This window comes from Psammomys obesus, unplaced genomic scaffold (assembly GCF_907164565.1).
Source record: "Psammomys obesus unplaced genomic scaffold, mPsaObe1.curated_primary_1811, whole genome shotgun sequence".
Taxonomy (NCBI): domain Eukaryota; kingdom Metazoa; phylum Chordata; class Mammalia; order Rodentia; family Muridae; genus Psammomys; species Psammomys obesus.
Genome location: NW_026585504.1, coordinates 10109790 through 10123519, shown reverse-complemented (window position 1 = coordinate 10123519; position 13730 = coordinate 10109790). Strand labels below are relative to the sequence as shown.

General features: G+C 35.3%; 1 protein-coding gene across 1 annotated transcript in view; it reads right to left on the bottom strand.

The window, feature by feature from the left end:
* Positions 1-13730, bottom strand: part of Fam227b (family with sequence similarity 227 member B) — a 176970-nt gene that overhangs the window by 134314 nt on the left and 28926 nt on the right. Inside the window, exon 7 of the mRNA XM_055619228.1 lies at positions 6083-6181. Coding sequence (XP_055475203.1) covers positions 6083-6181 — 99 coding nt within the window. The remainder of the gene's footprint in view (positions 1-6082; positions 6182-13730) is intronic.

Here is a 13730-nt window from a genome sequence, read left to right as displayed (position 1 = left end):
GTTCTTGGACAGTTATATTAATTTCTTTCACCTATTTGATGTATTTTCCTGTATTTCTTTAGGGATTTATTCCTTTCTTCTTTAAAGGCCTCTATCATCTTCATAAGATTGAATTTAAAGTCATTTTTTTGTATTAAAATATCCTCGATTTGCTGTGGTATGATGGGCAGCTTCTGGTGTTGTGATATTGCCCTGGCTCTTGCTTGTTTGTATTCTTACGCTGGCCTTTAGTCATCTGGTTGTCTCTGGTACTGGCATGCCTCAGGTAATGGAGGCCAAATTGTGGGCCAGAACATGGAACATCAGGGAGAAGGTGCTGTTTACCTCTGTTGGAAGTGTTTGAAGGGAACTGGCTGGCAGGGGTTGGGGCAGGGATGAGGTTTACCTGGTAGTCCTTGATTGCCCCAGGCCTCTGGAAATATAGGTATGACTGTGGTCAGGGAGATGGAGTGGGCAGGAGGTAAGAGGTAGCTCACCACTGCTGTGCTTGCCTGGGGCACTCAGCAGGCAGAAGGATGACCTGCAGATGTCTCCCCTTCTGTCCTGGGTGACCATAGGCTCTGGGGATTGAGGCTGAGCTGTGGGCCAGGAATGGGGTGTTCAGGGCACTGACAGTATTTCTTGATGACTTATGAAATAGGCTCAGTTTCTGAGATACAGTTATTCAAGAATTAAATTACAATATATACATAATTTATTCAAGAAAGTCACCATGTTTTAACTATATAATCTTATACTCAACATTGTTGAAGAAGAGAACAGAAATTTACATAAGATGTAATGCTCTAAGCTATGTCTCTCATTAATATGGCTCAATCTAATATCTTCACAGATGATTATGTAGCAAAATGGTTGCTTCATTTTTGTATGTTTTATGCACACTTGTTAAGAAAATAGCTTGCTGTTAGGTGTTTAAGTTATCACTATATTCATCGAATCAAGCTATTCAACTTATGCTAAATTATTTTTGCCTTCCAGTGGTAAATCCTATGGGTCATGGTATATAATCCTTGTAACATGCTGCTGATTTTGACTTGATAGTAAATTTTTAAACTTGATAGTAAGTTGGGTTTTTTTTTTGTACTCATATTTATTGTAAGAGATACTAGTCTGTAGTATTTTGTTTCTGTAATTTTTTTGAAGCTAGATTTGGTGTCATGGTAACACATTCTCAAGCTAGAAATTGATCTTTTCTCTCTAATATTTTAAAAGAGTTGTAATATTGATGCTCACTCTTTTTAAAATACTTGTGGAAATTACCAGTGAAGCTATCTGGGTCAGGGCTTTTGTTGTTGGGAAGTTTCATTTATTAATTCAACCTTCTTACTAAGTATAATCTATTGAAATCGTCTGTTTCTTTGTGATACAGTCTTGGAGACTGCATGATTTTAGGAATTTTTAAAAATGTTCTGTTCAGGTCATCCAACCTGTTAGAATATATTTTTATAGCACCATGGTGGTTAATCTTCATTGTCAGCTTGATATGATTCAGAATCACGTACAAGATTAGCTGGGCATATCTCTAACTATGTCTGAGTAAACTAACTGAGAGGAAAAGCCCATTTCAAACATGGGAAGCACCGTCATATGGGCTGGGGTCCAGGGAACAAAGAGGAGAAAGGAGAAAGCCAATAAACCTCAGTAGCTTCTCAATGTTTCTCCATCAGGATGAGAACTGATCTGTCTTGCCTTCCTTGCTATATGGACTCAGTCTTCTGAAACAATGAGAAAATAGAGTCTGAGTTTCAAGGTAAACATGTCAGGTAGTTTGGTTACAGTGATAAAGCACTAATAATGCAATTATCTCTTTATTTCTGTATGAAATGGGGGTAATGCCCCTACTTTTGTTTCTGGTTTACATAAGTTCCAATATATTTTTGTTTAATTTTTTTCTCAAGGAGTTTTCTAATTTTTGTTTTATTTTGTTGACCCACTAGTAGTAGTTCAGGAATAATGTAAAATCACATATTAGCAATGTGCATGACAAATTATATACCCACTTGAAAAATAATTTAACATAATTTTGTTAAGGTCATTTTTTTTCTGCTCAACAAAACAGCCTTTTGTTCCATTACATGTATTGAAATAATCTCAGCATGGGCTGAGTCTCTTTGACAACAAAAACTACAGTGTGCAGAACTGTGCTCAGAGGATACTCCTCTGCGCTAGAAACTAGGGGATGGGCAGATGAAAATGATGAACCACATTTAGGCTTTCCCTCCGCCTTATTTACTCTCAGAATGACACAGGCATCTAATTCCTTCTGTTGACATGTTTGAAGACTTTGTCAGAGAAACACATGGCTTCATTGATTTTTCTCTACTTTTGTTTTCTTTTACGTCTATTGGCTTTCATTCTGATCATTGCTGTTTCCTTCTGATGCTATAAGACTTCTTTAAATACTGCCTCATTTACATCTCACAAATTTTAATTCATATTTTCATTTTCACTTGGTTCATGGTTTTCAATTTTTCTGTTAAATTCTGGTTTCACCTGCAGTTACTGAAAAGTATATTATTTACTTTCTGATTTTTTGGAGACTTTCTACATATCTTGTCATTCTATGTGAAAACATTTTTTCCCTTGCCTTTAATTTTATAACTTTATTAGGATGTATTCCTAGTTCAACACAGTTTATCTTGGTAAATGTGTTATTGAGAAAAAGTAATTAGCTGTCAATTGGGGTAGAACAACAGGAGGCATTGGGATCAGAGCACAACCCTCATGAATGAGACACTCTTGCCATAAGAGTAGGTATGCCTCCTCCCTTGTACTTTCTTCTCTCCATTCTTCTGTCTCTTTTTTTTTGTCATTCCACCTTCTCCCATAGGGTGACCCAGGAAGAAGCCCCCTAGACCATGGGGAGCTTCCTTAAGGCCTGTATCCCCGATGAGAATTGATACACTCCCATCCCAACAATCCATCCATTGCTAATACTTCTTCAGTCAGGGGTGGGACACTGTAAGCCCTCAACTGGAGAGGGTCTTGTATATGCAGTCACCCCGGACCCTAGGCTTATATTTATCATCTTTCCTAAGTGAGTCAATAAATTTCTGCTCACTATAAATTGTCTAATTGTGGCATTAAGGTCTAGTAATATGAAATGTATAAAGGCAGAAGATATGCTTTATAAATTCTAGATCAGTTTTTTTGCCAGTGTTGTTCAAGTCTTCCATATAATTTCCAATCATTTCCAAATTTCCATGTACACTATAAATTATTGGCACTGAGGCATTAAAATCTTGAGCCATACCGATATAAATGATTATATCTTCTTGAAGTGTTAATGAGTTTTTATTAAATGTGTTTTGAAGAATTTCATTATTGAATAAAAATTCAATACTCTTATTTTACATTAGACTGCTACTCTTTGTTCTTAGTAACATTAATTTTTTTAAAATTTAGTTTATGATCTGTTAAAACATATTGATACTTTAAAGGTTATACATTTTTGTTATTGCTGAGTAGGATTGATGTACTTTCTGGCTTCAAAATGTTTTTAAAAAGTTACTGTTTGAGGATTTCTTATATGCATACGTATTTTGACCAAAACCATCCCTCATACTCTTCCATACTGCCCACACCACTACTCTACCCTCATAACTTCATGTACTCTTTTGTAAACCCACTAAGTCAAGTTAGTGCTGCCAGTATGTGCATTTGGCCATCCACTGGACTGTGCATGGCATCTCAAATGTCCACATCCTTAAAGAAAACCCATACTCTTCCTCCTCCACTATTGCCAGTAGCTCTTTAGCCAGGGGTGGGACTTTGTAAGCTTTTGCCCAGCCCATGCTGGATTTCCCCAGCTTAATTCTGTACATGCAATCACACCTTTATGAGTTTTATATATGCATTTTTGGAAAACACTGTTTCGTGGCAGTCATCAATTACCTTTGGTCCTAGCAATCTTTTTACAACGTCTTCTGTGATATCACTGAGCCTTGAGGGGGTGGTGTATATTACAAATTGCCCCTTTAGGGCTGAGCATTCCAGAGTATCTTATTCTACACATGACCAACTATCAGTGTCTGTATTAATCACCACTGTTTTAGTTACCTTTCCCTTAACTGTGATAAGACACCATGACCAAGGCAACTTATAAAAGAAACTGTTTAATTTGGTGATTACAGTTTTAGAGTGTTAGAGTCCATGATTTTCATGGTAGGGAGCATGGCAGCAGGTAGTAGCTGAGAGCTCACCTATCGAAAAACAACTATGAAGAAGAGAGAAACACTAGAAATGCCACCAGCTTTTTGAAATCTCAAAACAAAACAGCTTCTCCAACAAGGTCACAACTCCTACTCTTTCTCAAACAGTTCAATTAATTGGCAACCAAGTATCAAGCATATGAGCCTATGGGGTCATTCCATTCAAAATAGAAAAGAAGCTTCTCTGATGAAAGTTGAAAGTTTCACTAATTTATGGATATAAAATTATGTACTGTCAAACAGTTTAATACTATGTCTATTTAGCTGAATAATGGTATTAGGTTCTCTTCTAGGGTCTATGGCATACCTAGGCATGGATACTTGGCCCAGCTAATGATACCAGGCATGATTTTCATCTTGTGGGATGGGACAATTTTCTTGTATGATTTTTTGGAAATATTTGCTGTACCTTTGACATGGATTTCTTTTCCTCATTCTATATGGTTTTCTATGGTCTATAATCTTTGTTCTTCTATGTTCCAGGGTACCTAAATGGCCATTGATGGGGTCTTTGAACGATTTATTACTTTTTTTTTTTGGTTGAGTGATCTAATTCCTTTAGCCTGTCTTTAAGTCCTGATAGTCTCTCTTCCACTCAATTTATAGTTTTGGTGAAGTGTTCCTCTGAGCTTATTAGACTTAATGAAAATTTCAAGTTTCATTTTGGTTTTGGTTTCCTTCAAGATGTCTATGTCTATTGTGTTCTATTTTCATATCCTGCTCTGTTTTAATTATTTCATTCAACTCTTTGCTTATGTTGTCTAGGATATCATTTTGGCATTTATTCATATCCCCTTTGATTTCCTTGAGCATATGTAAAAATGCTTTTTGAGTTCACTGTCTTGTGTGTTATCTAAGTTGTTTTCCTTAGGGACATCACTATGCAGGCACTCATTTTTTGAAGGGACGCGCTGTGTCTGCTTTTCGCGTTGTTTGTGCTGATACTGCACCTATGGAGTAGTGTTACTGGCTGTATGGTCTGAATATCTGGCCCATCTGTGTTTATGTTTGTTGTTACCTCAGCTTGGTTGGTCTTTGGGATTGCTCAATGACGCTTGACGTTCAGTCTTGGAGACACAATGCTGATATGTAATTGGGGTATCAGAAATGATCCAAGCTCAACTTTAAAAAGTTGCATCTTGGTAAGAAGTTATTTTTGTAGAACACTTAGATAGCTTGGCTTGGGGTTAAAGGTGAGGTTAGATGGGGATGGGCAGTGAAACCTGTGGAGGGTGAGGAGGGTACTGTGCACAGTGCTTTGATGTGAACTGTGGTCCTGGAAGTAGGGTGGTGCCACCAGTGAAGGGCTTGCACTGTCTGTGCACTGTCCTCATAGGGTAGTGGCATGGGGGTCACAGTGTAGGCCACCTTATAGCTTTTTGCCTCATCCTGGGGAGGCAAGCTTTAAGGCAACATTAGGGTATTTATTTTACTAAAATTCTTCTAGTCAAACAGTGCTTCCTGTGCCACCAATTTCACTTATTTTTTCCCCCTAGATTCACATTCTTACCATTCTGAATCAAGTAAAGGGTCTCTGTCTATCTGATCATCAGGTTCTCTTCCAAATCCTCAATGTAGAAGACTTTCTGTTCAGGTTACAAACATATGATACCATGTAAAGCTACAACTTTATTATTCACTACAGTATTGGATTTCCCTTATCTTTTCTAATTGATGAATAACTGAGTTCTTTGAAATCCTTATTGTAATTTTAACTCCTCTGAAAGAAGAAAGTTTAAATTAGGATTTTTAGTTTGTGTGGAATGCTCAAACATTCATCTCTGTAAAAATTTGGTATTAACATTACTTCTACTGAAAAAGTAATTATGCTACAAATCAACGGTTTATATCGGTTTTTAAATGTCATTTACCTTGAATTTATGCAGAAACCACCACCAAAAGGAGTCATGCAAAAGAGCAATGGAGCAGTCTGAGAGAATATAGCTTCTCCAGATTTTAAAAAGGTTTTCCTATGGATAACAAATTAAAACATTTTTACTAGACATAGTTATGCTTCAGAGAAAGAGTATAATCAACTGTAACAAACTACCTGACAGATATTTAGCTAATACACATGAATAAAATTAACTGTTCCAGTAGTTACATTAAAAACTAAGGGTAAAATTAATATTCTTAAAATATTGTCCAATCAGCATGTAATTGATAAATTATTAAGTATTTTGCATTTATAGTGTTAAAGACTTGAAAATGATAGAATGCATTTTGTACTTATAGTATCTCTTGATTTAAATATTAAATTGTCATCGGAAATACTATAATAGTATTTTAGATTCATAAATATATGTTTATAAAATAGATTCATAAAGCATATATTTGTAATTTTATTCCAAATATAACTATTTTTAATATTTGATTATCATTTTTTATATTTGTATATGGATCTATTAAAAGAAATTGATTTAAAAATTTAAGTTATCAGTCATACCAGCCATATTTTATTTGCTTAAAAACTAAACATGGCTATTACCTAATGCAAGGATTATGTAAACTAGACCAACCACACACACAAAAAAATGTACGAATCAGACTGCATTTCTCACTTTTTAAAAAAATCTTAAGATAAGTATCCATTTAGTCATAGAATTTTAACTCAGTAAATTCATGAATTTACCTAAACATTTTCCTGTAAAAGGAATCTCTCTGTCTCTATAGAAGCATTACTGTCAATTAAAAAAAAAACAACTATGGACTATAGGAAAGATAGAATAGAATGTGGAACATCTTTCAGGAAGAAAGCATTCTGGGGTAGAGTCAGAATGGTCATTTTTCCTAGTGATGATTACAGTTTTGAATATCTCGAGGTACAACCACTTTGGAAGTCAATCTGGTGCTTTCTCAGACAATTAGGAATAGTGCTTCCTCAAGACCCAGCTATACCGCTGATAGGCACATATCCAAAATTTGCTCAAGTACACAACAAAGACGTTTGCTCAACCATGTTTGTAGCAGCTTTATTTGTAACAGCCAGAACCTGAAAACAACCCAGTTCAGCAACGTAGGAATGGATACAGAAATTGTGATATTTTTACACAATGGAATACTACTCAGCAATCAAAAATGAGGAAATCATGAAATTTGCAGGCAAATGGTGGGATCTAGAAAAGATCATTCTGAGTGAAGGATCCCAGAAGGAGAAAGACAAACATGGTATATACTCGCTTATATAGACCTATAAGTTATGATAAATATAATGAAATCTGTACACCTAAAGAAGATAAACAAGAAAGAGGACACAGGGTAAGATGATCAATCCTCACTTAGAAAGACAAAGGGGATGTGCATTGGACATAGGACAGGAGCCTACCACAGAGGGCCTCTGAAAGATTCTACCTAGCAGTGTATCAAAGCAGATACTAAGACTCATAACCAAACCTTCGGCAGAGTGCAGGGAATCATATGAAAGAAGGGGAGTTAGTCTGATGAGGAAAGGATAGGAGCTCCACAAGGACCAAATATATCTGGGCACAGGGGTCTTTTCTGAGACTGACATTCCACCAAGGACCATGTATGGGTATAACCTAGAACTTCTGCTCGGATGTAGCCCGTGGTAGCTCAGTAACCAATTGGTTTCCCATAGTAAGGGGAACAGGGACTCTTTCTGACAGGAACTCAATGGCAGGCTCTTTGACCTCCCCACCCCCCAAGGGAGGAGCAGTCCTGCTAGGCCACAGAGGAAGACTTTGCAGCCAGTTCTGAAAATACCTGATAAAACGGGGTCAGATGAAAGGGGAGGAGGTCCTCCCCAATCAGTGGACTTGGAAAGGGTCATGGTGGAGATGAGGGAGGGAGAGTGGGATTGGGAGAGAATGAGGGAGTGGGATACAGCTGGTATACAGAGTTAATAAAATGTAACTTACGATAAAAAATTAAATTAAATTAAAAAAAATCCTCTTTAGGAGTGATTGGAATAAGGCAGGCTTGGGAGAAGAAGAAGAGATTGAAAAATTAGATGCTGGATTAGAGGCCACAGAACAAATGTTAGAAGAATCTTTGAATCAAGATAGGGAACCCTCAGAGAAATCCAAACTAGAACTTAAAGTAACATCAAAAGAGGTAGTTCCAGATAAGAAAAAACACACAAAGGCTTGAGGAATTAGAATAGCAGCCCATAGGGATGGAACATATTGACTTAAGAATCCAGATTATACTTATTGATGCTAGCCTATAGCAATATTATATAATAAACTATATGTATTACTTTATAGAGTTTGAAGAATTTAATTATGTACACATGTTAATGAATCATTCTATTGATGCATATTCAGAATTCCAATGGGCTTCTGCTTTAAATCCTGAAAAGAATAATTCTGAGATTACACACTTGTTAGAGATGGTGACTGTCTTGGAAATGCCTTTGCAGATTGGGGCTGATGGTGCTTCGGCATATGTATCCATTAAATACAACAGGTTTTTTGGACATTATGGCATAAAAATGTTACAGATATAACTCACAATCCTACAGGTCAAGCAATTATGGAGAGATCTGCCAATAATTTAAAAGAGGTGCTCATAGAACAGAATGGGGATAAGGAACATCCCAAGGATAAATTAAGTGGTACTTTGTTGACTTTGAATTTTTTCAAAGTTAATGAAACAGGTAACATAGCTGTCAAAAAGCACTAGAACTTAAAAAGGACTGATGAATTAGATCAACATAGGTATGTGATACCCTCAGAATAGAAAAAGGAAAATATGTTGTGTTGTGGAGGAGAATTTTGCATTTTTTTCCACAAGAGAAGAAAAGCTATGTATTCCATCCAAAGTGTTGAAAATTAGATTTGACAGAGGGAGATCCTCTGAAGATCTTTCTTTTGACAGAAAGAAGGAAATAAAAAAGACCAAGACAGGTAATGTATATGCTGTCACCTCTACTTGGGAATAGTTTTAAGACTGTCTAGACATAAATGTCTTTGCATAGCCAATATTTTATTGGCTACAGAATGCTCAAGAATCATTATTACGTGCCATTTTTTATATGGCATGAATGGAGATTTATATTGCAGTTTGGTTATACAGTCTAAACAAGCTTATAAAGAAAGACAGATGTCTTTCACCTCCTCAAATAAAGAGCACAGAATCATCTTTAACTGATATGTGCACATCCAATGCATATGTAATTGCATAACTGTATATTACTTGTGAGAGCTTATATGTTTACAGAACAAAAGGACCAAACACCAGGAATTTGGAGTAGATCATAAAGATTTATCCTGAAGAATGCTGAGTTGCTGACACATATATTTCAGCATCCAGCTTGATCCAGCCTCGGATTGCTTTAGCTGTTGTTTCATCAGAGCTTGCTTCCAGGACAGCTTCAAAGAAAGCTACTGATTCCAATTGCTCTAGTCTTTAAGACTGTTCCAAACAGGATTTCATTTTAAGCCTGCATTTTCACAGTATTTAGAGACTGGACAACAAATGTTACAGCTAGCTTTCTTAACTATTTTCCCCCTATTTCTGGGTCCCCCCAAAAGGAATAATATGCCCCATATCAGCAGAAAGCAATTCTAAGAGAATGACATGTCATTCCGTTAAGGTGGGGTGAGTAAGTTTTGGTCATTTCATTGCATGATGAACGCTTACATAACTATAGATTTTTGTATATTGATACAAATATAAGGTTTGTATTGCTTTATTGTATATTGATACAAATTAAAAGTTATCTTGATATACATAGAGTATGTATGTTTCAACTCTTTTATAAGGTATTGAACCTTTGCAACACATTTATAAATACAAGGTTTATTTCCAGCTCTTTTATAAATTTCTATTGCAAATGGTTTAGAATAGTTAAAAAATGCAAGTTAATAGTTAATCAAACTTATGATCATGTCAGATACTAATCTAGTTTGTTACAGAAATATACATCCTAGGTTGAACAGATGGTAAATTGCTAGAAATAAGCAATGTTTGCCTATTCGGATTTATGAGAGCTATATAGATAATGGTTATACATTATTTAAATGCATATAGATAAATAGATGTTCTTCAAAAACCTCAGAGACCTACAGAATAAGGCATTTAAAAATGTCTTCATTAATTTAAAACCACTGAGATATGTCAGCTTTTAGCAGCACCCATTCAACTTGAAAAAAAGATAATGAGTATCAAAGAATCTCTATTAGGAGATTGCTTCATATGTGGCAAGCTGCCCCTGGGAAAAGAAATGTTTCTGCTCCCTCTGCAGAAAGTATGCTGTAAAAAACTTGGATAAAGGCAAAATCAACTGCCAAGCTCTGCCAAGACAGGGTAAGCAAGACCTTCATAATTAATTCCTGCTTCACAAATATGTTTGTCAGATATTCTGGCCAGAAGGCTGAAGATTGATGTTCTAACATTATAGAGAAATTTTAGGTGACTTTCCAAGCAGCCAAATACCTCTACCATTTCTATGTTTTGGAAAATGCTTGACTATACTCTCTATATTCTAAGGTAGTGTGATTTCCTTCTCAAGTCTCTGAGGTGGTTGAATAATAAATAATAAATAAATAATAAATAGTTGCAATAAAGCATAAGTTATTTAGTATTTAAGATGTTTTTATTTATTTTTTTCTGCTAGAAAATGTGCCATTTAATTTTTCTTTTTTGTATAAAAAAGATAAATGTCTTTTGTTACATAATTATATATAAATAAATTTATTTTTTATTAATTACAGTTTATTCACTTTGTATCCTAGCTGTAGTCCCATCCCTCATCCCCTCCCAATCCCACCCTCCTTCAATCATTTCCTCCCATGTCCCTCCCCAAGTCCACTCATAGGGGAAGTCCTCCTCCCCTTCCCTAAGATGTTTTTATATCTAAAAGTATTTTTAGGTTGATAAATGTAAGTTATGATATTCAATGATTTAGGTACAATACTCTAAACTCATCAGGATAGAATAGATAATAGAATACTTTCTCCAAAGTTGCCAAATACATTAGGACTGGACATTGTGAATATATATCTTACCTGATTGTTTCATAATTGCTATTATTGTATATAGTTTAAAATTGTAAGAGAAAGAGATTTTTATTGGACTAAAAAGGGGAAATGTAGAAGGAATCTCTTGTATCTATATGGAAGCAGTTTTTTTTTAACCTATGGACTATAGAAGAGGATAAAATAAAAAGTGGGATTTCAGGAAGAAAGGATTCTGAGGTGGAGCCAGGTGTGACTGCTTTGCCCTTGAATATGTGAGGAAGACAGATGAATGGTACCTGAGCAGAGGTAACCAGTCAAATGGCAGAATGTAGTTAAAATGCTCTGTTTTAAGGTATGAGCTAGTCAGAGGAGAGTCTAGCTATATGGGCTAGGTATTTGTAAATATACTTTGAGTCTGAGTCTTTATTCTGGAAGCTTGAGGCAGGAAGAAAAGCCCTACAGCATTTCCCTTAAAACATACAATTTACTAAAGTTGGTATCTAAAGTTAAATGTATTTACCATAATTACTAGAAACTACATTTTTGCTTAGTTAGGTAGCTTCAATAGATCATTTTATGTTCTTATTCATAACAGTTTTAAAATTAATTTCTTAGCTGATACACAAAATAATAGGTTTCATTATGACATTTCCTTATACATATGACTTTCAAATATCCACCCATACAACAGTACCCCCTCCATCCATTTTCTCCCATCTCATTGTTTCCTTTCCTTTTCTCAAGTATATCTATATTATGTATGTAAGAGAAAACAAGTAATATTTTATCTCTGTCTCCCTCAATACCCTCCCTTGTTGCTCCCTTCCCTCCCATTTAGAACACCTCCCTGCAGGCACACACCACATATCATAAACAAAAAACTTGACTTGACATTACTGAATTTGGCTTTGTTTGCTTAACATGATGAACTCCAATTAAAACTATTTTCATACAAATAACATAAATTTATTTTTTCTTTATTACCGAATAAAATCCCATGTTGTGTGCATGAGTGTGTGTTTGTGTGTGTGTTTGTGCACCTACAACATTTTATTTATTCATTCCTCTGTTGATAGGCATTTAGACTGATCCTGTATCTTGGACATTTGGATAGTACAGTAATAAACATGCTTGGCAAATATCTCTGTGGTAATGTGATTACATTCCTTTGGGAATATACACAGCAGTGGTATAGTCAGATTATATGGAGGTTTATTTTTATATTTTCGAAGACCATTCATACTGATTTTCACAGTGTCTACCCTAGCTTACATGCTCATCAAGAGTATGTAACAGTTTTTAATTTTAATTTTAATTTATGTATTTTACATTCCAGTCATAGTCCCCTCTCTCCTATCTTCCTGGTCTCACCCTCCCTCCCTGTTTCTCCTACCCTCCATCACCTACTCTTCAGAGAAGAAAAGCACCCCCCTCCCACCCACCCCAGCATATCAAGTTATATCAAGATTGAATTCATCCTCTTCCCCTGTAGGCCCAACAGGAAGAAGTTATCAAAAAGCAGGCAATAGAGGTCATGTCAGAGTCAGCCCCCCTTCTCCTTTTTAGGAAAACTATATGAGGACTACTTCCAAAATCCTTGACTGAATATGCTGGTGCCATTTGCTTTATTTGATAACCATTCTGACTGAGAGGCAATGGTCTCTCAAGGCAATTTTAATTTATATTTCCCTAGTGACTAAGGAAACTGCACATTTTTCAAATATGTATTGACCATGTATATTTCTTCTTATGAGATATGTATTTTTTATTTGTATGCTTATTGATTAGATGGCTTGAAGATTTTATGTTTAATTTTTGGAGCTAATTATACGTTTTAAATATTAACCTCTTTTAGATGTTTAATTGGCAAGAACTTTTGACAATCCTTGTAAAATATCTTTTGACTGATTGCTTCCTTTGCTCTGCAGAAGCTTTTCAATGTCACCCAAACCCATTTACAAATTCTCACAAAAAAATTTTAAACACTAGATTCGATATAATTAAATATTTCTATTGATGAAATCCAGAAATGCTATGTTTTTTTTCCTCAAATGCAAGTCAACAACAAGGAAATCATGCAAACTTTTTAACAATATGTTATTTATTATGATTTCTATAAGAGTACTTCTTTTCCACAGGGAACTAGCCATATTTCACTGGTAACAGCTTCAATTTATATTTTGCATATTTTCATTACAAAGAACAGGTATAGTAGACATAAATATAAAAAATATAAATTGAGACAAAAAGTAGATAATTATCAGCTTTACCAGTAATTACTTCCTCAGTTCATCCCATCCCTAATGATCAGCAATAATTACTCTCTCAGTCCATCCCATCCCTGATGATCACTGGCCACTGAACTAGTCACATTCTTGTATGTTGAGTTTTTATATTTGGTTATACTACAGGATATAACTCAACAGTGTGCCAGGACACTTTCAGGCTTTTAAGAACACACAAGTCATATGTGGAAGAATTCTCACAAACTATTTCAGAGTAAAAAGAGTATGCTAAGATTCCTGAGTTGATAAAAGTGGAAACATGGAAGGAAAAACATCTTTCATAGACACATTCCCAGCCAATGGACACTAGC